Below are 26,747 nucleotides of genomic sequence, written 5' to 3' on the forward strand. Positions count from 1 at the left end.
CTCGGTTTAAGCTCGTTAAGAAGCTCGTTTACTAATATCCTAAATCCCTAATTTTCCAAATATTTTTTTATTTTAATATATAAAAATAATTATAAATTATATTATATAAAGGATCGTTTAGGCTCGCGAGCCTAATCGAGCTTAGTGACATAGGCTCGAGCTCGAGCTCGTTTAATAAACGAGCTTAATATTAAGCTTGAGCTCGGCTCGAGCTCGTTTAAAATCGATTTCGAGTCGAACTTTTACCGAGCCGATCCCGAATAGCTCACGAGTAGCTTGACTCGTTTGCACCCCTAATTTAACGCCAAATGGACAAGAGTTAAAATATAATTTCAAGGTTAGGGTTAATAAGAGAAATTAAATATCCTCATATTTTCCTTCCTACATATATTTCTACTCATTTGAAATGATGACAAGTGTATTCAAATATTATTAATCTTATCCAAATATAACACATATCACCATTTCACATGGGTAGGAATATAAGTAGGAAGAAAATGTAGGAGGATATTTAATTTCTCGGGTGAATAACAAATAATATATTACAAAGACCAAACACATAATTTAGCAAAAAGTATAAAAAGTACAAGTTAAATATGATTTATCTATTATTTCTTCTTATTATTGAACTTTTATTAAAGTAAAAAAAAATAAAGACAGATCTAATTAAAAAACTAATCTTTTTTCAAGGTTTAACAATTTTTTTTAAGGATTTTTCCAAACTAGACAAAACTCATAAGTATAAAGATATAATTAAAGCATTTTGAAGAAGTTGAGCATTGTGAATTGTGACTTGTGAAAGTCTTCCCGTGGGTGAAGTTCGTTTAACCACCACCTGTCCAGTTCAGCTCACTCACAAATCTAACGCCGCTCTCCCCTCGTTCATATCGCCATTGATTTAACTCGACGCTCCTTCCATTCTCTGGTTTCGCCGCCCTCAAACCCTTACAAAATCCCTACAAATTTCCTCCGCCATTGTCTCCCTTTGATTCGATCTGAATCTCTATACCTCCTATACTTGGAGTTACCGTCCTCCTTCATCAATGGCGTCCTTCGCTGTTCCTTCGCCCAAGACATCGGCTTTGTTCGCGGTTCAGCCAAATCACAAGCAGAGTCCTAGTCCCAAGCACCGCAACAACTCGGTAGCTCTTTTCCAGTCGGATTTGAAATCCGGCCGTGCATTGGTTGCTGGATCATCTTCACTAGGATTTCAGGTGTTTGATTTTTGCTTTTCTTAGGATGGGTTCAGTTGAATTTACTTGAATCTAGGATATTAGTACATGCTTGATGTTGGACTTACCTAATTGCTCAAGTGATTGCATTTGGTTCATTTCAGAACTTCTTTTGCATATTTTTAGATACGTATTCGGTATTCTATCTCTGCTTGCGTATTCCGTAGACATTGTATGTTTCAATTGATTAGCTAATGTGTTAGCTAGGAGTTCGACTTTCTTTGTTGTTATCGGCATCTTTTGAGTTTTCCGAGATAAAAAGTAGTCTTATAGCACGAGAAGTTTTTATTGCAATTCAAATTTGTAAATGTAAGATGATTTCTTCTTAATTGGTTATTTATTTATTTATACCGAGACCAAAACTACTCTAAAGTCATCTGTTGAAGAATTTTCCTGGTTTGCCTCCTGTTACTATTGGTTCAATTTAAAGATGGAAGAATCAGGGCAAAGGATAAGATAAACTATATGCTTATTCCTGTAAGGAATCAACAACAAAAAACTGACACAAACCAACTAATCAAATGATGGGGATTACATTGATCATATATAACACGATAATAATCTCTAGACTTTTCATGATCAGAAAATTGTCTACATGGATCGCTTTCCTTTCTGAATTGCAAAGTCTTGGCTTTATCCAGAAAGATTTATTTGCTTATCTTTACCTGTAGACATCAAAGAAGAACCAGAAAGATGGTATGAGAGTATCTGCTCAGCTTAATAAGGTTAGTTAATTAGTGCATACATTTCTATGTCGTCTTTATCCATATCTAAAACCCTTTTTTCTTAAGGTCATTGCTCTTCAGAAAACAAATTCATCACCATCTTCAGAGAAAGCAACAAAGACAGCCCCATCAGAAACCACAATCCCTGATGATGCAACGATTACTGCATTCATGAATCAAGTGGCAGAGCTTGTTCAGTATGTGAAACCACTTTACATATATATATTTATGCCTTCCTACACAGTACACACAAGTTTTGTATAATATTTAATGCATGTATTTCAGGCTTGTGGATTCAAGAGACATTGTGGAGCTGGAGCTAAAGCAACAGGGGTGTGAGGTTGTTATAAGAAAGAAGGAAGCTTTGGCACCACCTCCAGCATCTCCTATGGTTATGATGCAATCTCCACAACCACAGGCTATGTATCAATCACTACCACCTCCACCTCCCGCTCCTTCTGCATCAGCATCAGCATCAGCACCACCATCAGCTGCCCCTGCAAAGCCAAAGTCCTCCCATCCTCCATTGAAATCCCCCATGGCTGGAACCTTCTATCGTTCTCCTGCACCAGGAGCCCCTGCCTTTGTCAAGGTAACTTTTCATAGTCACATGCTTGAGAAATTTAGGGCTTAGGGTTTAGGGTATCTACATGCTATTATTGGTAAAAAAAAAAAAAAAAAAAAGCACATTGCTATTTTTGGGAAAGATTTAAAAGCATATTGTTATTATTGATGTAAAAAAAATAGAGTACATTGGCTATATTTGGTACAAAGAGTAAAAAATATGGTGTATTTGCTGACATTTGAGGTTGGTATTTTGGTAACGTATGTTATGTTTTACAGGTTGGAGATAAGGTTAAAAAAGGTCAGGTTATCTGCATTATTGAGGCAATGAAATTGATGAATGAGATTGAGGTAACTAATGTTGTTGCACTGCACTTTCTTTAACATTTTGGGTTATTCATGTTAACTGAACTGATAGATCTTTGGGCTTTTGGCTATTTTTTGTAAAATCAGTTGTCAACTGGAATAACAATGAAAATAATATATTTTATTTACATAAAAGATGAGCTTACTGATAACAAAATCTTGTATGAGATGTGTATCAGCCCAATTAAAGCATGTTAGAAGTTATAATAATAATTTCTATTATTTTGTTATTAGGCTGATCAAGATGGAACAGTAGTTGACATTGTTGCTGAGGATGGAAAACCAGTTAGCCTGGATACGGTCTCTCTCTCTCTCTCTCTCTCTCTCTCTCTCTCTCTCTCACACACACACACACACAGGGGAAATTTTGTTTTTTTAAACAGTCAAAAAAATATAATGGTTTAATCAGTAGATAAAATTGAATTGATAAATTCCCATACTTGATTTTTGTGTGTTTAAGTTGTATAATTATGACTAAAAATGGCATTGCATTGGTGGAATGGTTTGCAGCCTCTAATTGTTATCGAGCCATGAAGATTGAAGAGCTACAGAAACGGATGTGATAAATTGAGCGAGCTTAATTAATTAGACTGTTTAAATTTTCTGTGTTTTTATTTTTAATTTTAGTTGTGGTGTCAAAATTTTATGTAACAGATTGGTTTTGTTCACTTCATTTCATGTAAGATAAAATAACCAACCAACCTACCATTTTTAATGAGGATGCTGTTTTAGCCAAGCCATTGTTTCTTCATCCTGCTTATTAACAAATACTATACGTTAGTGTTGAACCTATGATACATTTGCGTAAATTAATATTTTTCTATGAAAAATAAATAAAATAACGGTCTTATTTATTTAATTTGAAAATAAGTATATGTGTTATTAGCAAAATTTCAATTTTAACATTCCATGTTAAAAAGGCCATTTTCACCATGGTTTTGAAAAACGGACCAGATTGGAACACAAAAAAATGACTTAAAGGGTTAACCCACTATATCCAATCGTAATGGTATAAAGTATAAACGGAAAAAAAATATTGAAGAGCTCGGTATCTGTAAATAAAAAATAATAATAATAAAAGAAAAACTTGTATGATTTCAAAATTTTCTTATTTTTGGATAGGGATAATGACTTAAAAGGGTAATATATTTTTCGATTTGTACATATTTGGTCACTGAGTTTTTTTTCCGTCCACATTTACCCCTTCAACTTGTTAAACTGTACACATTTAGTCCTTATGACCGGCTACTTGAAGTTAGCCGGTAAAAATGACTTAATAGGGTAATATATTTCTCACTTTGTACACATTTAGTCCTTAATATTTTTGTACACATTTAGTCCTTAATTTTTTTGTTTTGCAAAATAAGACATTTTTGTATTTGTACTCATTTAGTAATTATGAATGATTTTTTAAGGCGGCAGACCAACAAACCATGGGTATTCCAGTTCGATGACTGATTGGATCTGTTGCATGTTGGTATTCGAGTCCAATGACTGATTGAGCCAAAGTATTCCAATCTGATGAGTGTGGGCCCGTTATGCATGATAATATGTTTGTTGTATCGGGTATTTTGGGGGGAAACTCACTAAACTTTGTGTTGACCTAGTTGTTTATGTTTTCAGGTTCTATCGTTGATCGTGGGAAGGCGAAGGCAGGATTGTACACACTCATCAACAGTATTGAGGATTTCGCGTTTCATATATTACTTTGATTTTCGCTAAACGTATTTTGGAATAAATGTTTTTTTCTTAATAATAGATTTATAATTCGAGAGTTTTGCCTTATTTAAAAATGATTTTTTTTGTTATGAAAATGAGACGTTACACATAAACGTCAACAGCCCCACACACTTCATTAATAATTGTCTCACGTAAGATGTCGTGAGAAAAGCCTAAAAAAATCATTCATAATTACTGAATGAGTACAAAAACAAAAATGACTTATTTTGAAACAAAAAAATATTAAGGACTAAATGTGTACAAAAATATTAAGGACTAAATGTGTACAAAATGAGAAATATATTACCCTATTAAGTCATTTTTCTCGGCTAACCTGGAGTAACCGGTCATAAGGACTGAATGTGTACAGTTTAACAAGTTGAAGGGGGTAAATGTGAACAAAAAAAAAACTCAATGACCAAATATATACAAATCCAATAATATATTACCCTTTTAAGTCATTATCCTTTTGGATAAATTGTATTCTGTATTTTTAAAATCAACTATGCTAGAATTTCATAATCACATATTACCTAAAAAAGAAAATTAACTTTTTATTACTTATAAATTGAACGTGCGAACACCTGGCCCTGTAACACTGCCGCAGCCAGTGGTCTTCTTTGTTATTTATCGTCTCTTACTGTTGGATTTTGGTTTCAGAAATCCAGTGAACGAATTCGAAAACCATAACTCAAATGGAATCGAGACTTTCTTTACTTTCTTTATCTGAATCAACCCACCAAAGCCCTCAGAATTCAGGAGCCAAATCTTCACCGTCTTCAGTTGTAAGTCGGTTATGGAGACCAGCAGCACAGAGAAATATGAAAAACCAATGGTCCAGATTGAATTCTCTTAGACAAGAGTGGGTGTCTTCATCTTCAGCTGCGAGATCACATGCCACTTCACTCGTCAATGCTTATCTTTCTCAGAGGCATTTTCTCAAACACCTTCTTAGCAATTCTGATTATCACACGATCAAACACTTCTTAGCAATTTCACTGTGAATAAGAATGTTCTAAATTCTAGGGTGAACTTCATTTCTTTGCGGTTGTTTTCTGCTACAGGTACATGAAGGATATGGAATTGGGTGTTTTGAGTGACATGGCTGACATTCAGAAAAAAGCTTGCTTGAAATTATTAAAGCAACAGGTGATCAGTTGTATCTTTTCATATTGATTCCAGTTGTGTTGTAGCATCTGAGCTTGTAATCGTAACCTAATACGACATATGAGGGTTGACAAATTCGAGATTGAAGCTGATTATAGTAAATTCAAAGAGCCGAGTTTCAGTTTCAATTTTGTCGACAAATACTATATACTAGTATTAATAGCATACTGTTAATTTCAGTATCTTAAATCATCATATATTTTATGTATTCTATAAATTGGATCATATTCTAATCTTTACTCATTTCTTGTAGGTTCTTCATCAAGATAAACTCATATCATCATACAAGGACATGGTAAGTGCATTTCAATAGTGAAGAATTAAACACCATTATACCCATTTTATATTTATGATCTACAGGTGACTACAGTAGTCAACATGGTCAACACAAGTGCATCCATGAGATGTTTCCTTAAAGGGGCAACCAATAGCCCCTTTATACAATTCTCTAGCACTTCTGAAGACACAAATGACAATGGTGATGGTGGAGGGATACCAGTCTTTACATTTTACCCTATATCTACTTTTGGTATGTCACTATTGTCTATAGTAGAATACACATAAAAAAAAAAGGTAGAGAAATTAGCACTAATATTTTATTTATTTATAATGATGCTAGAGAAATTAGCTTGGGAGATAGTTGAGATGTTTAAGTTGGAACTATATTTGAAGGTACATTTTGAAAATGCAACATATTTTTCTCTTTTTCTACAAACATTTGTTATAATGCACAGTTTATATGATTTTTTCCATGGTTTGAGCATGAAAGTGCAGCGATTACTTGTGATAGAGTTTCTTTCACTTAGAAGCAAAGAAGATCCGATTAATAAAAGACTGTGTTGGTTGGATGAAATATACGAAGGAGAATTTGGTAATTTAAGTAGGTGCAACTTGGATCATAGAGAAGCTCCAGAATCAACTTTTGTACAACCCAATTTCCAACCAGATTCTGATATCTTACAGGTATATATGACTCAAATCAAAGGGGTTGTTTCTTTTTTCCCCATTCATTAAGTTCTATATGGGTAAAGTGGCTGAATGCATACTGTTAAAGTGTTGTGTATCTTTTTTGGTTTGTGCGGAATAAACCATCTGAGTGAGAGACCAAATGACCATTTTATCTTTGCATTCTAACTTTTTTGCACAAATTTAATCAATTTTAATGTGAAAGGGTAAATAAGTAAAGCGTTAGTATCTTAATGCATTAAGTCATTATGTCCAGATTAAGTGCTTAACCCATTAGCTCAAGTATTATAATTCAAACTGAAATACAGATACACCATTTGAAGATATGAATCTTTTTTAACTTTATTTGTATTATTTTACAGGTGTATTTAACAGCCTGGCTGACTGATGTCAGTATAGATAAGCTCAGGTACTGCTGGATTGGTAACACTTTTAAAACATTTTTTTTTTAATTTCAATATAGTATAAATTAATTTGATTATAGCATTACCTGTAGTTTATCACTATCTGAAGATGTTTGCATACATACAGGGTTGATGATATATTTTCTGAAGTGGGAGAAGAAATGCATTTTAACTATGTGTGAGATACTGATGCCTTTGTTTAGGTTAAAGAAACTTTGCTATCTTTTATGTTTGTAATCAACCTCCTTTTTGCTAGATTTTGGTGCAAATTGCTCTTTTTTTTTTTTTTTGTTAGGGTTAATGCAAGAAATAGTTATATACTTTCATTGATTTGTTTATTATAGTATACTATATTCATTTGTTTTTATTATTGTGTCGTATTTTGACAAGTCTATTCAATTACCACAATGATATTCTAAATATAAATTTCACTTATAATTCTGTAGATTTTTTAAACTTTAATATTTATAATAAGAAGAAAAAATGTTATAATTTTGTGGATTTTATTAAGTTACAGTGTTGTAACTGAAAGAAATGAAAATTGGATGTTATAACTTATAATACTTAAATATTGAAAGTACGTTTATATAGTCAAATTTCATTCTTTAAGCAACAGACATTTGAAAATTGACAATTAGATTGGTTTTATCTTAAACACGATTGAGTACAAAGGTTGATAGTTTTGTATTTTTATGAAAATACTAAGAAGTTAGGGTTTTTTTTTTCCTTCTTTTTGGTACATTTATTGAGATTAAAACAAGATCTAATTTTACATTTTCTTAAGAGTTAAATTCATATCTATAGAACCATGTTAAACTCTTTTTTTTTTTTTTTTTTTTCTGTTTATGCAACAAAATGGAATTCTTGCCGGTTTATGCAACACTATCTTGATGCATCCAATTTATGCAATAGAGTCTATCGCTAATCAATTTATGCATGCATAATTTGGTTAATTTTAGCAGCAAATTGAAAAATGGTTGTATAATTTGTGTCAAAAACTTTTTTGTTATATGCATTTCACCTCTCCCCCGAACCTTGCACCTTGCAATATCAAGGAGCACGCCGCAGCGGGCAGTATGAAACCCATTTTTTTAATACCATAAAACAGTATAACAATTTAGCATTTGTGTACCTGTTTACTAGCTATATGCTATATGACACCTACATGATAGAAATGTACACCTCAGCAACAAATGAAAGTTGCACGGTCTTGGAACATAAATTACTTGTAATGTTGCGGAGGTGTTAACCATTTGGTTAGGAAAATTGTTTCTTATAATTATTTTATATTAAATTTATGTTTGACGGAATAGTTGAAAAGTTAATTGTTTGTCGATAAAAATAAATGTTTGATAAATTATATATATATATATATATATATATATATATATATATATATATATATATATATATAAGATAGCATTTAGAATAATAATTCAATATTATTAGAGAATGATTGATCAGCTAACTAGATAATTCAATAGTATTCCAAAAACATGGAAGTACTAAAACATTCATTAAACGTGTTGATTTGATCTTTAGGATGAGGAGTACACCAAGCAAAACGTTAGGCCACCCCTCCTTATGAGTTTACTTATGACCATGCATTAGTAATTCAGTATTTTTCTTTTGAAGCAACATAAATCTAAGATGTAAATTTATGATAATAAACAAGTTACAAAACTATCTAAACAATTAAGAAATAATATGTTTAGGAGAATTTTAAAAAACTTCATAAACTCTAGTCTAAATAGCCTGCTAAAAAGTTAGCTTATAACTAATATTTGAGTTTATCAAATACCATAACCTAAAAAAAAACTAAAATAAACACCGTAGCGTTAAACATAAACCTTGATAAAAACGATGGGTTTGGATTGGGATTAAAAAATATAAGCAACTATAAGCCAGCATAACGTACAAGGTCCAAATATTCAAACCGGATGGCTCATCACTAGTTGGAACCAATATAAACCAGAGTTGATTCAAAATAATAAAAATGCGGGGTCAATAAACAATTGAAATATATTAAAAAAAATGCCATGTTGAACCCCTGAATAATCTTTAATGGCCGAAAAAACACCTTATACCATTGTGAAGTGATGCATTTTGCTTACTGGAATTTGATCCTTTGTTTCTGATTGACAGTGAAAATTCCGTCACCGAAATAAGTCCGGCAAATGAGGCGAAAACATAGTTTTTTTTTTTTTTGGTGCGCTTGGAATAAGATAATAAGAGTGAAAATATGTAGGGAACGCAACAGAAACAGAAACAGATAACAAATTCCCATAAAATACATATCTGATCTTGATCCATTCATTCATTCATTAAAACTCTGAGATTTAGAACATTTTATCTACTACTCATAAATGGAATTTTGCTAACTAATTGGCTCTTCTTCTTCTTCAACTGTTCACTCCCACATCCACATCTACCCCTCACCCTCACCCCCACCCCAAATTGTATCTCTCTCTCTCTCAAGAATATGTAAGTAACCTAAAGCCCAAAACACCAAACTGCCATTCGTTTTCATAAGTAACAACCTATTTTACTCACTTTCTCCTGCCTTTTTGGTAATGCACATTACGTGCAAGAAAACTGATGAGGGTAGCAAAAGGGCGACTTGATGTTTTTTACCAATTACCAATCAATCATCATAGTGAGAGGCATTGTACCCTTTCCGGAAGATTCTTTGGCAACGGGACTGCAATAACATATCTTTGAGGGAAAGGTTTTGGTGCATTTGCAGCTGCATCAGCAGATGATGATGAACCTTCAGCATCCGTTTGTCCCCTTCCATGGAATTTCGCAAAACGATTGATGATGGAGAATTTCTCTAAATCTTGACATTCCACTCTTAAATCCAAGATTGATGCTCTCTTATCCAGCCTACCACACACAACAAAAACAAACATCATCAATAATCCAAAACCATTACCATATTATAGGCAAATCTACTTTCATTTTCTTTTACCATTTATGGTGTGACTGTGAATGCCAAAAAGGTGAAATTCTTGGAGAAACAAAGTTACCTTGAAAAATCATTTTCTAGACTTTTTGATTTACTCATGCAGTCTTCCACAACTTCTTCAAGACGACGATCCTCGGTTTTCTCAGATTCTTTGCTTTTATCAGAGAGGCTGCATTTGCCCAAACAATATACAATATATAAATACAAGAATGCAAAAAGCTTAAATGATTTAAACCTCAAGAATCTTTCTTACGAATTTGATCCACCATGAGAATCAGTGCAACTTCTTCCGGATGATACTAAATTGCATGCAGTTCCTAAAGCCTTTCGAGCCGCATAAAAAGCCACACTCTCATAACTCAAAGTAGCATCAGTTGACAGAATAGTGGCTGGGGGAGGAGGAAACAGTTGCTGCATCAGCTGTGTTGATAAGATAATACGTCTCTTTTGTCTTGGCACGTCTTCAATCACTTCACCATCATCTTCCACCTGTCACCACCATATACTTATTATTAGAAACTACAAAAGAAAAAATATATATACAAGTAGTCAAAAGAAATTAAAAAAAAAGCACGCCTTTTCCATCAACCGATTCGCTGCTCCACACCATTCCATTGAAGCAGTACTGCAATCAAAGAAATCAAAAACAGGTTAACAAAACAATCTTGTAGGAAAGAGGAAAGATGTGAATGCCCTTTTGACACGTACCAGATGTCTTGATGACTTTTAGAAGCCCCTGACACTTCCTTGAGCCAAGGATGAAGTTCAGGTGTAGAGTACTTGCGCTTCTTTGATCTCAAAGCAACCGAATTTTGAACACTGATGTTTGTTTGCAATGGAGGGGAGGCAAATTGTTCGGGTGTAAAAGATGAAGGAGGAATCGAGGGTTTTGAGATAACAACAGCCTGGCTGGGATCAGCTGCAGCACTTGCTTGTTCCTTATCATGTGCCTCCATACTCTTTACAACATCAGGTCTTTGTGACATCATTTGGCCACTTTTCAGCACTGTTCCATATTGATCAAACCAGGATGGAGCCATTTGGGGATTTACATGAGAGTGTTCAATTTTGACACCAGGAAGGATGCTTTGAGACCCGTTTTGATCAGATGCAGATGCTACTTGTTTTGCAGGAAGCTCTGAATCTTGAGGTGGGGGTGGGACTGTTGGTTGCCCTGACCATGGAGCTACATGCTGACCACTGTCGTCTTTCGGTCTCTTCGATATGAGGGTATTTTGGTCATTGTCCATAGCCTTCATTTGGTTTGGTAAAGAATAAAGAGTATTTGGTTTAAGAGAACGACCAAAAGCTTCAATATCCCTCTGAGATGCAGTAGGGTTAAGAGATGATGATGACTCATTGACATCTGTCGTTTCCTTTTCAGATGGGGATTCTTTTGTTGGCTGCTTTTGTTCCTCTACATTCTGCTGACCTGAAGATGTCGATTCCACTATATTTAACGGGTGCAACGTTGAAAGATTTGATTGGCCTTGGCCTTGGGTTTGGGCTTTGCGAGCTTGGGCTGCTGAAAAAAGTTGTTGAGTTGGGATATTGGCCCATGCATTGGGCAACATTTTTGGGAATGCAGCTTGTTGAGAGTTTCCACGAGGCTGAGCAGCAGCAGGGAATTTCTCTTTCTCTTTCTCCCCTGTTGAAGGCTGTGAAGCAGAGTCTTCATAAAGACCCGAGTTAAGTGATCTGACACGGGTGGCTTCATCTGCTTGCCTGATTTGAGGAGTATGATGATGCCCTTCATTGCCAGAATGATTTGTGCCCCTTGTCTGGTTTTGAAACTGATTTCTTGAATTTGGAAAATCAGTACCCAGAGCTGCAGAGAAGTTGGTTCCCATCTTATGCCCCCCTGAGCTTTCACTTGCACTTTGTCCCGAGATACTTGTTCTATCATTTTTGAATTCTGCACGTGATGCTTCTTGGAAAGGAGGAAAAGGGGACAAATTCGCATGACCCTTACCTCTTGAATTAGCCTGAGCCTGAGCCTGAGCCTGGGCCTGGGCCTGAGCCTGAGCCTGAGCCTGGGCCTGGGCCTGAGCCTGAGCCTGAGCCTGAGCCTGAGCCTGAGCCTGGGCCTGACTCAAAGAATTAGGTTTAATGGTCTGCATAGCCCTCTGGGATGGAGGTCCGAGTTGTAAACCAATCCCCTGAGAGTTGGATGACTGACTTCTTTGGTGGCCTCCAAAAGATCCATCAGAATTTTCTGGTTCAGGGATCTCAGATGACAAATTGCGTTCTAATGAGTTCATTTGCCTAGCAATTCCACGATCTCTTGATTGATCCACCTTGTGAAGAAGCTCCAGCATATTTTGACTGTTAAATTTAATAACAGAAGTCATCAAAATGACATCATAAGATCATGTACTTTCTTTTTTATTATATTAAACCAAGAAAAAAGAGACCCACAACTCAAATAGTATACCTAGGTTGAGATGCCTTATCTGATCTGTCATGAGGAGCAAAAAGATCAGGCACATGACCAGGAATCATGCCCTTGAAGCGCATATCATGTAACCCTTTCGGGACTCCTTCAAGCTCCTGAAAGAAAAAACAGTGTTCATATCTAACTAAATAAATATCACATGAGATAGAAATATTAAGTATGAATACACAAAAAATCACCTTTCCCACTTCAAAAACTTTAGTGGGTTGACCTTGACCACCAATTTTGGCATGTCCAAAATTTCCTTGAGAATGCTGAAGGGGGATGCCCTTTGTATTGGCAGCTTGTGTTCTTCCATAGGGCATTCCAACATCTTCATCTAAGTTTCCCATTGGATGATACTGAAACTTTCTTTGAGCTGAAGGCTTTCGGTTACCCTGATTAGATAAACTTTGTTTTGTCCCACCTAATGATCTCGAGTCACCAGCATCTGATGAAAAAGTCTCCCTTTGGCCAAGAGCATTAGGAAGGTGAGATGAACTTGACCTGTAACTGTCATTAGAGTTCTCCCTCTCATGCATCTTTAAATCTTCCTTATCAGAGCTATTAAACGATGATTCAGACACTTGTGGGCCCTTGTTCACCCGACCCTGTGATCTCTCTGAGTTCTCACTTCCTCTAGATTTAGAATCAACATGTTTCCAGTAATTAAGTTGATTGTTGTTTGGAGAAAATTGGTTAGCATGATTACCACCCTGCAAGCTGCCTAAATTTGGAGCAAGACCTCCTCTGTTTACAGTCTCCCTGTTAACATTGGGATGAACACGGGAATTAATACCAGATATACCCTCACCTTGTCCTTGACCCATTCCATTCTGCATTACTCTCTTCCAATCATTGCTCTGATGAGATTGCTGCAGTGAACTGTTATCCTCATTGATATTGAAACCAGTGTTAGCAGAAGGTGGAGGAGCAGACTCATTCGCATTCCAATGATTTTGTTTGGTATTTGGCTGCTGAGAACTTTCATATAGCCGGCTTTCTTGAGCTCCACGGTTTAACCAATTGCTTCCTCCTGAAGTATTTTGATTCATCTGTTTAGAATGATTTATATTTAATCTCTCATCGTTCTCATATGGATTGTTCTTAAACCCCTTGTTTCCACGATGCTTATTGTTCATATTGCCACCATCAGAGAGAGGAACAGATCCAGGATTAGGCACGTTCATATCATTCTGTTTGACCAATGGAACTTCAGGATTCTGAAAATTCAAATCAGGCCATTCTTCCTGTACACCTGCACCACTGCTAATCGTTTCTGCTACTGCAGATTGCATCAGAGCACTCCAGCTACCACTCTGAAGAGAAGAAGGCAAACCACTTGCAAACTCATTATTATCATCCAATAAACTAGAGACACCTCCACCTGTGTTTTTACTAGTACCAAAAGCTTCCCAAATGTTAGTATCATCTGAACCAAATAAGATCTTCTCCTCATCAGGATCTAAAGCAGCTTCACCACTTGCTGATTTATCCTCTACTACAGGCCCAAATAGATCCTGTGCTACATTCTGTGAGGCTTTTACTTGCTGAATGTGCCCTTGTCCAGATGTGTTTCCAAATAAACTTTTACCAGGGACAACTTGCTGTTCTGGAATTACATAGTGGTTACCAGGAAATGGATTTTGTGGTTGCTGATGTGGAAATTGGTTTAGAGGCGCCCGTGAGCTGGACATAGGTACTCCATACAAGGACTGATCAACTTGTTGATGAACAAAACCCATTGACCGCTGGGGTTGACCCTGTTCAGGGGAAAACGCAAGTCCACCGGAAGAACCCTGCACCTGCACCTGCGGAGAACCACGCTGCAACCAGTTTGTGTTGGCATTACCAACTGCCACCTCAGCCCAATCAGAAGTTGGAGTGCCATTAATGTGACTTCCGGAAGCTTGTCTTGCAAAGAGAGAAGCTTGATTTAACGAGTTTTGTTGTTGTCTTTGAAGCTCCTCTTGCCTTTGTAGCTCTTGTCTTTGAAGCTCTTGCATCTTTCTGAGCATGAGTTGATGTTGAAGTTGCTGTATGTCACCGAATCCAGGCTGCTGCTGCTGTTGTTGTTGTTGTTGTTGTTGTTGTAATGGTTGCATAAAGCCTGGATATTGATTGTTCATTTGATGTTGACCTTGACCTCCAAAAAGGTCAAAACCACTATGAGCTTCTGAAGCTTCTGACCTAAATGGATTCTTTGGAGGTTCTTCGGGAACAGGTTCCCGTTGTGACTCATAGAATGGAAAGCCCCTTTGGTTTACATTGTTTCGACCATACTCTGTTTCCACTCCCAGAAAATTTGCTTCATTTGGTGGTGTTTGAAAGTTTTGGCGTCCATACATGTAGCCATTTGAGTTTGACTGTTCGTGGAGGGACAAACTTTTAGCAAACTCAGGCCTTGTTTGTGTAAGGTTGAAAAGATGAGGGTCAACACGTTGACTTCCGTGTCCTCTCTCAGTTTCTGTTTATGCACGAAAAGGAAGTGAGGATAAAAAGTCAAGTAAACATCAAAAACTTGCAGTTATGAGTGAATTATGTTTTACCTGATTGTTGTGGATTGAAGTTTCTTGGACTCGAATCTGAGACACCAAACTGTTTCTGATTACCAGCCCACAGATTGTCATTTAAAGGCCAATTCCCATCCCCACGTGGGCCCTGGGATAGGTTGTCTTGTGCAAAGAAATTGTGAACCCTATCCCCAACTCCGTTGCCAGGCATTAATGATTCAGGCCCCAAGTTTTGAGGCTAAAACAAGATGTCTTGTAAATTTACCTTCAACAAGTATACAAAATATAAAAACCCAACCACCTTTGGTTACAAATCCAGTCCCTTGAGGTCCCAATTGTGTAAAGTTTTCAGCATATATCAAGTAATCTCATATCACACTTCCATCAAGTCAACCAAGCTTTTGACATATCCTGCATACAAAAAATTCAAGTTATGGACAACCAGTTAGCTAAAGATATAGAAAGACAGCATGCTCAAGAACAGATATTAATCCAAATGATCGTTGATGAAGTTCAACTTTACTGTATGTGGACAAAAATGTATCAGAACATCCTTAGATAGTTTTCTGGAGATATAATTTAGAGAACTTTTAAACCAGAAATGGATGTGCTTGCACTATAAAAGGAATTTCGACTCTCCTATCCCACATTAAGTGTTTTCTTTACTGTTTCAACCATCCTACATTAGCTTCTATAGAAAACTTGTAGTGATAAACAAATAAGCTGCTCCAAAAGTTCCAACAACTTCAGATCGTTCTCTTTTAGAACCGAGCCTAGGTTGAATAATGTTATAAAACAAATTAGATGTAACTAACTAGTAAGTTGTTTATTCAAATCCATGAGTCCAAACAAAGAAAGAGTTTTAAGTAAGTCTACATAGACAAAAGGCAATGAAACCCCCTTGAATGTTTCCTACTATATGCTCCTCTGCTCTTTATTAGGTGTCCTTGTTGTCCGCATACACTTTTATTTGTCATGTCTCAATGGTCATACGTTATAACTTTAACAAATGTCATCATTAAAAAAATCTTCATATTTGTCTGGTTACTAAGCACTATTTAGTTCTGTATCAATAAAACTACACAAAAACAGCACAATTAAGGAAAGAAATCTATTAATATGATTTGTTGATACAAGAATGTTTGCCAAGGCAACAGCAGACTAAGCAAAATTATGATTGCCAATGGGGTTTGGATTGTTTGTTTCATGAATCAAAATATCTGATTTTGACAATTATGGTTCCTGCTTGGATCTAAACCCCAGCAAATGGTGACTAAGTAATGGTTGTCAATCAATTTTCAGCTTTATTGGTAGAGTTTCATCAGTTATAACAACTAACTCAAAGAGAAAAGGGCCACAGTGACGATGAATCTATCAGCTTGAACAACAACAGTTAACATGTAGATCAAAGGATTCTACTGCATTTGCATCACGGTGTCATTAAGATACATCCCCAATTTCTAGTTGGTTAAGACTTTTTAAAAATAACATAGCTCATTCTCCTATGTCAAATCTTTGAAGGAGCCAAATACAGTGCTTCAAGTAACTATCTATATATAATATAAGTAAGATGTTGGACAATTTTATTATGTGATCATGATATCAAAAATCTGCAAGCAATATTTATCACAACAGCAACAGCACATGCATACAATAGTAACATTCACATGCATAATCCTATAGTAAAGCCAACAGATAGCTTGAAAGAGACGTTCCTCTTCAGCAACTAAATACTAACTAAATATTTTTGGTGACCGAACTGGTTCTGTGAGAAATAACTCATGACAGGCTCAAATTCCTAAACCTTGACTATTCAAAATTCAGAAGACCCTGCTTCACTGAATTACTTAATACCAAATAGAAACCAATGTATGATGTGTCAGGTTCAAAAATACATTTAAAATCTGCACTCAAAGTAATTAAATGAATTGGTAACATTTGATTAGGGAAGACACAGGTGCAGACATGCAACTAACTATCTGATAAAGCAATGAACTGCAGTTAGGGGTCTTTCTTGTAAGCCTTAGTGAGCTCATATCAACTTTATAAGGTTAGGTATCATTGCTCTTAACTAAAACACACAGTCACATACGCCTTGTTACCAAAGTCATCTTAGATAAAAAAAACACTGGCATAGTGTAGCTAACTGAGCATTAGTGGGTATATAAAGAGCTGAAGCTTTCAATAAACAACGCTTCACAAGCTTCAATCAAAAGTCATTTTATAGCTCCATATTTGGAACCAGGGAGGTTATATGAAGTTAGGTACTACCAAAAGGACACACCCACACAAAACTCGATGGCATAACACAAATAGCAACAGTTAATCAAAACAAAAAGCAAGTTAAGCAAGCATATACTCCGAAAAACAATACTAACCAAGCCGCCACAGTCGTCACCACAACTAACCAGCTAAAAATCAGGCTAAACACACGAATATACATACATTGCATGGATAAATAAGGAAACCCCTTGAAGATATTCACGTTTAAAACCCAAAATTCCTTACTAAAACGCAAAATCTGCACAATATAGTGAGAAGATCAAATTTGCTAAACGTTTTCCACACCGAAATTCCGTTCAAATCAACAGTTTATTTAATTAGAAAAGAAGAAGAAAATACCAGGCCAAAGGCGTTACCATCGAAAAGTAAAATTAAAGGCTTTTGCTTTTTGGATGATAAAAAAATTAGGGTTTTGAGGGAAATGAAAAAGATGTGTACGAACTTACTTAGAACATTGAAGCAGAGACGTCGGTGGAGCTGGAAATCGGAGCTTCGTAGAGCTTTAACTTCGGAACTAGGGTTTGAATCGGTGAGAAAAACGGGGGAGGTCGAGAAGATGAGGGATTCAGAGAGAGATAAAGTGATCGTGTGAAATTTTCAACGAACTGTAGAATGAGAGCCTAGGCCCTGGACCTAAGCGGAGGTTCGGGTACGAGCCGTGTGGTTCGGATCGAGCCTGAAAGATTGCACCTCTCCCTCTCCCTCTCCTGGTTGTTATCAATAAGAGCGGTAAGTATGGGCAACGCCCCAAAAGGCGTTATTGCGTGTTATAACACGTGAACACCGCCCATCTTCCCCGTTATTAGGCGTTATTAGCCTGTGCGTTGCTCCCCGTTACCACCATAACATTTCATAACGTCGTTTTTTTGTCTTTTTCCCAATAACGTCGGTGTGGGCGTTGCCCACACCTACCAGTCTAAGAAATTCGAAAGAGGGTATCTATACATCATTTAAAAAACAAAATAAGGTAGAATCTGGACTTTTTTATTTTAGTTTTTCAAATTAATTTTATGAAATAATCATAAAATAATACTATATTTTTAGAACGGTATTTCTAATCGACATATTTGTTTTAAACCGAACTAACTTTAATCCCTGAGAATTGACGGAAAGACGTTACGGTGGTTGTGTTTGTTTTTTTTAATATTATTTTGATTATTTATATCTTCTCTTGAACAAAATATATATGAGAAATTTGTTTATTTAAGACAGAAGACATAAAAATATTTATTTATTTTCTAGAGATATAAAAAATATTTTAATTGAAAAAATTTCTAATATTTAGTTTTTAAAGTTTCTTTCTTTTTTAGAATGACAAACATACCTACTAAATTTACTTCTAATTTTATACATTTTGTCTAATACTTAATTTAAACCCTAGACCACATATGGAAATTACATATGAAATGAATAGCTTTCCAACCTGAGACTAGGATACACATCCTTTGGTTAAAGTTTGTTCTTTTATTTGTTTTTTTTTTTTCAACTTGTCTTTCTAAAAAAATCCCTATTTATTTTTATGGGTTAATGTCATAAAAACCTTCAAGTTTTCAAGGTTTTGTCGGTTTTGTCCAAAGTTGAATTTTATGTTCGTTTTTACCCTAACATTTTCGAAAAAATGTTCGGTTTTAACCTTTTACCGGTGATAACAGGTTTTCCAGGTTACCATTATATTAAATTCGCAAAAAAACCCTTAAGTTTACCATTCTTTTGCGTTTTTACCCTTAAGTTTATAATTTTTTTTACCCTTTTACCCTAAGTATTTTTTTTCATAATATACGTATTCATGCAGAAAAATCATATTTATGTACGAAAAAATGTTTAATTAAATATTGTATTTTTTTTAATGTTATATATATATATATATATATATATATATATATATATATATATTTGTTTGTGTGTGTGTGTGTGTGTTTTTGCATTGTTATATCATTTAAAAAGATAAATAATATTTTTAGAATTATGAATACGTGTTTTATAGATATAGTTTTTAGAAGTATAAATACATATTTTTACATTTTTATATATTAATATGTATCTATACTTCTAAATATATATTTATACTTTAAACAAAACATATATCAAAATACATATTTACACTTCTAAAAATATATGTATATACTTATATAAACATGTTTATGATTGAACAAATTTTTTTTTATTGATATGTATATTTTTAAATACATAAAAATATGTATTTGTAGTTCTAAAAACATATTAATTTGTTTTTTTTACATCTTAAATGGTTTATCCAAGAAAAAAACCTATACACACACATACACACACACACACACACACACACATATATATATATATATATATATATATATATATATATATATATATATATATATATATATATATAAAGAAATAACATTAAAAAATGTAAATACAATATTTAATTAAATTTTTTTCGTATATAAATATGATTTTTCTGCATGAATACGTATAATATGAAAAAAAAAATACATAGGGTAAAAGTGTAAAAAAAATTATTAACTTAAGGGTAAAAACGTAAAAAAAGTATAAACTTAAGGGTTTTTTGCGAAGTTAATATGATGGTAACCTGTTATCACCGGTAAAATGGTAAAACCGAACATTTTTTGGAAAATGTTAGGGTAAAAACGGACATAAAATTCAACTTTACGCAAAACCGACAAAACCCTGAAAACTTGAAAGTTTTTATGACATTAGCCTATTTTTATTTTTCAAATTGGTTTTTTTGTTTTTTTATTTGCTTTTTTTTCTATTTGTTTTGTACTATGTTGTTTCTTGTTTTTTTGTTGATTTTGTTTTGAATTTGAACATTGTTTTTATTGATTTTGGAACTTCATGGCTTTTGAAAATGGTAATAGTAGTGGTGGACAATTGTTCTTGTGATAAAGTGGTGAATCATGATGATTTTGTTAAATTTAATTTAATTTAAATAAAAATAAATAAATTTTAGCATGCACACCAAAAAAAAAGTCTTTCTTTATATACAATGAAAACTTTTGCTCCATATTTCTTCTACAAACATGAAAAAAAAAACTATAAACAATTTAGACAAAATTGTAAATTTAGTCTTTGTGGTTTGTAAAAAAAACTGTGGATATTGTCCAAAAAATTTCCGACCTGCATGAATGGTCTAAAATCAAAAAAATTATGTGTTTTTAGTTCCAAAACTTGTAACGTCTCATTTTCACAACAAAAAATTTTCATTTTTATTAAGGTAAAACTTCACAATTTTAAATCCATTTTAAGAAAAAACATTTGTTCCAAATTACATTTGTTGAAAATCAGAGTATTATAATAAACACAGAATCCTCGACCTCAATGCTACTAATGAATGTGTACAGTCACGTCTTCGTCTTCCCATGATCGTCGATAGAACCTGAAAAATAAACAATTGGAAGCACATAGCTTAGTGAATTTCCCCCAAAATATCGCACACAACGGAACATATATAAGCATGCATATTGGGTCCATATTCATCGAACTTGGTTACCCCATGTTTGTTGGTCTGCCGCCTCAACCCAACCGCTCTTCTCGAGCCTTCGTGCCTACGGCTTACAACCGACCCGCACCTGGTCTCTTGGCCTACAGCACACAACAGGATTGCCTCAACCTCACCCACCACAATATGTTGACATATAAACAAACAAGAAATCAAGTTGGCACATAAGCACATGCATCTATCAATCTAACTGTCGAACTGTTCACGACCGCCTATTAGTTCCCTCACAGCACATTGCCGCACTACCGACAATTTCCAAGGAATGCATAGTCATATGTAACCAGAGGTGAGATAGACACTCAGACAGATGAGCCTACTCTAGAGCCACAACCAAACAAGGAATATGCAAGAAAGTCGAGATCAAGAGTCCTCAGGTCGTGAACAGTTCGACAGGTTATCACAGCACATTGCTGCACTACCGACAATTTTCAAGGAATGCATAGTCATATGTAAGTAAGGGGCTGTTTGTTTACCTTTTAATTGAAAAATTAAGAGGTAACCTCTTAAAAATTCAGATGTAGGGTGTTTGATAGCATCTTATTTTATGCCACTTAAATTAAAAAACACCTTTTTCTCAGACATGTGATTGCATCTGAAAAAATAAGGGCACGCGTGTTTCCTGTTTTGCCCACAACGACGCAACCTCTTTTTCCCCTCCCAACCATCAACGACGCCTCTCCTCCACTCCACACTGCTACAACTCCGATCCCCTCTCCTGCCGCCGCCGTCGGATTCGCCTGTGGCGCCTTCGTCTCCTGCTCCAGCTGCATCGCCTCCGGCATCATCTCCGGGTTTTCCCTTGATATTTCAGCCCCACTTTCCCTCTTCTCTTTCAATACACACGACGTTCCCTCACCCACTCCATCTTCGGAACCAGTCGGCCGGATCTTTCGCCAGTGCCGTCATCGCTGAAGCCTTCCAGGTCCCTCATCGACAACTCAACTTTTGGTAAGGTTATTTTTCCCCTAAAACTCGATTATTCTGTTTCAATCCCAATCCCAAACAGCATTCAAGCACGATGGTGAAAGTAAGCATTTTGTGTCGCTCTCTCCATCAATTTTTTTGGCTTGATTTTGTCGATCCTACCCCTTGTGTTGTTGCCCCTGTTCATCAAAGTGATTGCTACTTGTTAGGTTATATTTCAATTTTGATCTGATGTGGTCTATATGTGTTCATTCGAACATACAGCGAATGGTTTTACTTGATTGAACATACTTGTTTGATTGGAGTCGAACGCAATTGAGTCAATTTTGTTCATCGGAGTCAAACATAAAAAGTCAAAATTGAATTCTTATTTGTTGATTCAGTGAATTTCAATTCTAGTTTTGTTCATGTTGATAGCGAATGGCTCGATATTGAGATTGGGAAGTCAGGTTTGATACCTGCATAGCGAAGATGACACAGTCGATTGGAATGATTGGAAACTATTGGCTAGTAATTATAATGAAATATTAGGTTGTTTAGTTTTCATTGTATTTTTTTGTAATATTGGGTGTAATGTTTAGCATCCTACTTCCATGGATTTTTTTTCAAAGATATGATGTTGTAATTGAAAGAAATGATACAAAAGGGTAAAATTGTCATTTTTATCATTCAACACCAAAATTCAGAGGTTCAAACCAAACTGCATGGTAAAATTAACCACTAATGCTCAGTTAGCTACACTATGCCAGTGTTTTTTTTATCTAAGATGACTTTGGTAACAAGGCGTATGTGACTGTGTGTTTTAGTTAAGAGCAATGATACCTAACCTTAATAAGAACCTTAATATTTGTGCTTAGAGTTCTCTTTTTCTTTGCCCCATTAGAGGTAAATATTATTATTTTTTTCTTTTTTTGAGTTAATAATCACATATATACTAGTCATAGAAATAACTAAAAAGCACAAGTAAAACAATCTCTTTTTTAATTTTTATCTAATATTTATTATCTTTGTTTTCCTTTAGGAAGAAACGGCCCAACCCAAATGCTTCGACATAATATTTTATTTGGGCCTGGCTTAGGCCCAACCATCGTCTCCTCCTTCGTCCCGGCATCCCCTCCCTAACTCCGTCGCAGCAGAAGTCGTCGTCGTTAACGGGTAATCATACATCTCTTCCGCCACAGAGGAACACAACAACCTTTCATATCGATAAACTACAATGGCGCAATCACACGTTCCTTCTCTCATATTCAACTCTCTCGTCTTCTCTTCTACAAAAATCCCTAATTCCGAACAGAATCTCCCCCTTCGTTCCAGGTATCAATTCAAACTCTTGATAATCCTTTATAGCAAAAAGCATATGTTTTTCATGGTAAAATTGTTCAGTGATTTTGGATCGACTTTATCCTCGTTGTAAATTTATCCAGGTATCAAATTTCTTGAATTGCTAAACAAACCGTGAAATTGGGAGTAGAAAATACAAAGCGTATCCATCTCCAATGATTCTATTTACAAGATTGACGGCGGTAAAAAGAACCACCGCCACCGCCACGTTCTCCATCGGCACAGCTTTCAGAACCCTCAAAACCGCCATGACAGACCAGATGAGTAATGGCAGGGCAAGAGACCACGGAACAAACGACGATTATTTTGCTACAATTCATCACATTTCCAACATTGTGCGCCGTGATATCTACTTAGAAAGAACCCTAAACAAAATGTGCATTTCCAGAATCGTCAATTCAGAGCTTGTTTATCGTGTACTCCGCAGCTGTTCCAATTCAGGTATCGAATCTTTCCGTTTCTTCAATTGGGTTCGAACCCAACACCCCCAATACGAACCTACCACCGTTGAATTTGAAGAACTCCTCAAAATCTTAGCCAAAACCCGCCATTGGGAGACCATGTGGAAGGTCGCACACCAGATGAAAACCCAAAAACTCCCAATTTCATCATCTGTTGTTTCTTTTATAATCGAGCATTATGGCAAAAACGGGCTTATCGATCAAGCTGTTGAGCTTTTTAACAAATGCAAGAACTTTAATTGCACCCAAACCACTGAAATACACAATTCCTTACTCTTTGCCCTTTGTGAAGTCAAGAATTTTCAAGGAGCATATGCTTTGGTTAGAAGAATGGTTCGTAAAGGAATGACCCCAGATAAAAAAACTTACTCTGTTTTAGTCAACGGGTGGTGCTCTGCTGGAAAGATGAAAGAAGCCCAAAGTTTTTTAGAAGAAATGAGTCAAAAGGGGTTCAATCCACCTGTTCGTGGTCGTGATCTTTTGATTGATGGCTTATTGAATGCTGGTTATCTTGAATCAGCAAAAGGGTTAGTGCGTAAAATGACAAAAGAGGGCTTCGTATGTGATGTCACCACATTTAATACATTATCAGAAGCTATATGCGAATGGGGTGAGATTGATTTCTGTATTGCTCTCTACCATGATGTTTGTAGATTAGGGTTATGTCCTGATATCGATACTTACAAGATCATGATCACTGCAACTTCAAAGATTGGGAAGATTGATGAGGCGTTTAGTGTTCTTTATAGATCGATTGAAGATGGGAATAAGCCGTTCCCGAGTTTATATGCTCCGATTTTGAAAGGGCTTTTTAGGAATGGAAGGTTTGATGATGCGTTTAGTTTTTTTAGTGATATGAAGGTGAAAGGGCATCCACCAAATCGACCTGTTTATAGTATGATTTTGAAGATGTGTGTGCGTGGTGGGAGATATGTTGAAGCTGGTAATTATTTGATGGAGATGATTGAATTTAAATTGTCACCAATGTCACGACATTTTGATATGGTGACTGATGGATTAAAGAATTGTGGGAAACATGATATGGCTAAGAAGATAGAGCAGTTGGAAATATCACTTCGGGGTATGTGATTGTGAGGTGTTACATTGGTTTTGTGATCATTCATACAATTGTTTTGTTTAGTTTTATATTATATACCCCAATGATTAATTGATTATCATTACCTTAGTGAAGTATGAGTTTCTATTTTCAGGCTTAAACATTGTGATGTAATTTGCGATATCATTGTCATATGTATCATTAAAGCCTTGTCCCTACAAAGATTGACGTCGATTTGTGTGGAAGAAAGAGAATTTTCTACAATAAATGGTAAAACAAGTATTTTGCATTTGACTAGTAAAAGTCTCTGACTAAATAATAAATAATAAATAAACCTTATCCAAGCCCTAACATGTAGGTTTATAACCTGTATTCAAGAATTTCAAATATAATAAGGGGCCCAAGAGGGGATATTAGGTTCATTAAGTCGGAGGTTGGTAGGTGGATTCACTTTTGTTTTGGGAGGAGAAGTTGTTTCATAAACACTCGAAGCCTAAAGTAGTATGAAATTTCACATGATGAGAAAAAATGTGATGAGTGTGTGTGAGGCACATGGAGTAAGGAGGCGAGGCGTTGTTCATCATGCACAACGATGCGTGGGACTCGAGAGCACAACCGATGAGGTGCACATCAAGCATGACATGATTTGTGTGGATGAAGTAATTATAAGTTATTGATGTATTGATATTTAATATTTTACAATGATTTAAAATTAAATATTAATATATCGTTGACTAGGTTAGGGAAGCTTCAAGAACCTTTGATGACTGTTGGCATTGATTACGAGACGTTCTTTTTCTCTGGTCTGCTCATTGTTAGATGCACTGATAAACAATCACTTAATGGCTTAGTTGGTTGTGAATGAAGACATGGTAAACACTCCACATGATTAAACCAAGTTAATTCAAATCCTACCCAAACCACAGAAGGACTGATCAGGAGAAGGGTTCGTGATGTACTACAATGTCTTCGCATATCGCACAAAGAGCGAGCCCCTCCCCCAAATCCTCGCATAGCGGGGGGCTGGGAAACCCATTTTATTAATATATGTGAATATTAACTCAAAAAAAGAAAAAAATAATAATATTTACCTCTAATGGTGCAAAGAAAAAGAGAACTCTAAGCACAAATATTAAGGTTCTTATGTTGTATGCTTTTTTTTTCTTTGTCCAAAGTTAGTAAAAATATAAATATTTATACTAAATTTTCCAACGGAACAAACGATCTTGATGAAGAACAAAGTAACGATCCAGATGAATGAATAACTGGTGATGTTGATGAAGAACAGATGAACGATCCAGAATAAAAATGTATCTTAATGACTTAATCTAAATGTATTTTACATATATAAGAATGATTGGTTGAGGTTGATTACTCCATTCTGAACATTTTATTTTTTCTCAATTGAACTTACCTCTCTCTCTCTCTCTTTATATATATATATATATATATATATATATATATATATATATATATATATATATATATATATATCCGTAAGTTATCTATAACAAGCCTTTTATATCAAACTAGTTTAGATATGCTAAAGATGAAACCATAAAATAAGTAATAACTCTTAAAAGCAATGAAACACAAAATCAAATATTTAGTTGGATTGGGATGACAATCACTCTTATCTAAAGGGAATCCCTTTGGGCTTAGACTCCACTTACGCAAATATGACCAATCAATCTTGTAAAAATTGGTTTGAACCAATCGATCGAACCGAAAACCGGAGAAGATAGTGATTTAACTATCACCGATTTTACGTTGATTTTTGAACCGGATTGAGCCAACCGGTTTTTAGAAAACCCTGGTTAAACTGGTCAAAATAAACTGGTTAAACCGAATAAAAACACATGGAAAAAACCATTTGCATAATAAACTTTGGTCGTTTTTTTCAAATCTATTTAGTTTTCTCCAAATTAAAACATATGATAAATATTATAAAGTTTTTTTTATGTGTTTGTATTCATCTAAAACTATATTGTATTTTGTTTCGGTATTATATTTTCTTTTCTTTTTTGACATATATGGATTGATGTAAAAACACTAAAACTTATGGTTATGTGTTATTTTAATGTATTTGGATTGATCTACAACTTATTTTTATGTGTATCTTTA

The 26,747-nt window shown here is 35.0% G+C and overlaps 3 protein-coding genes across 4 annotated transcripts; 2 read left to right on the plus strand and 1 right to left on the minus strand.

Moving 5' to 3' along the window:
* Positions 1 to 772: 772 nt before the first annotated feature.
* On the plus strand, positions 773 to 7,510 carry LOC145111371 (uncharacterized). Its single transcript, XM_079047654.1, has 15 exons — positions 773 to 1,214; positions 1,904 to 1,957; positions 2,024 to 2,154; positions 2,243 to 2,549; positions 2,801 to 2,872; positions 3,122 to 3,187; positions 3,398 to 3,406; positions 5,278 to 5,537; positions 5,671 to 5,755; positions 6,027 to 6,068; positions 6,134 to 6,302; positions 6,393 to 6,445; positions 6,548 to 6,736; positions 7,102 to 7,148; positions 7,271 to 7,510. Exons 1-15 carry the CDS (start codon positions 1,044 to 1,046, stop codon positions 7,323 to 7,325), a joined length of 1,710 nt encoding a protein of 569 aa, XP_078903780.1. The 5' UTR covers positions 773 to 1,043; the 3' UTR covers positions 7,326 to 7,510.
* A 1,887-nt stretch (positions 7,511 to 9,397) lies between these two features.
* LOC145115156 (dentin sialophosphoprotein-like protein) lies at positions 9,398 to 18,011 on the minus strand. Of its 2 annotated transcripts, XM_079051364.1 has the most exons (10): positions 17,788 to 18,011; positions 17,437 to 17,579; positions 15,095 to 15,469; positions 12,746 to 15,012; positions 12,546 to 12,661; positions 10,820 to 12,436; positions 10,688 to 10,736; positions 10,365 to 10,600; positions 10,173 to 10,280; positions 9,398 to 10,029 (listed from the first exon to the last, which is right to left on the minus strand). In XM_079051364.1, the coding sequence occupies exons 3-10, from the start codon at positions 15,267 to 15,269 to the stop codon at positions 9,795 to 9,797; spliced, it is 4,803 nt and encodes a 1,600-aa protein (XP_078907490.1). In that variant the 5' UTR covers positions 15,270 to 15,469; positions 17,437 to 17,579; positions 17,788 to 18,011; the 3' UTR covers positions 9,398 to 9,794. The 2 variants fall into 2 exon arrangements, with proteins under 2 accessions (XP_078907490.1, XP_078907489.1); XM_079051363.1 differs by lacking the exon at positions 17,437 to 17,579.
* Positions 18,012 to 23,276: 5,265 nt separating this feature from the next.
* On the plus strand, positions 23,277 to 24,784 carry LOC145117098 (uncharacterized). Its single transcript, XM_079053404.1, has one exon. The coding sequence runs from the start codon at positions 23,354 to 23,356 to the stop codon at positions 24,653 to 24,655; it is 1,302 nt and encodes a 433-aa protein (XP_078909530.1). The 5' UTR covers positions 23,277 to 23,353; the 3' UTR covers positions 24,656 to 24,784.
* The last annotated feature ends 1,963 nt before the right edge of the window (positions 24,785 to 26,747 follow it).

Source organism: Lactuca virosa, chromosome 5 (genome assembly GCF_052849685.1).
Source record: "Lactuca virosa cultivar CGN04683 chromosome 5, Lactuca_virosa_CGN04683_v6, whole genome shotgun sequence".
NCBI classification, from domain to species: Eukaryota; Viridiplantae; Streptophyta; class Magnoliopsida; order Asterales; family Asteraceae; genus Lactuca; species Lactuca virosa.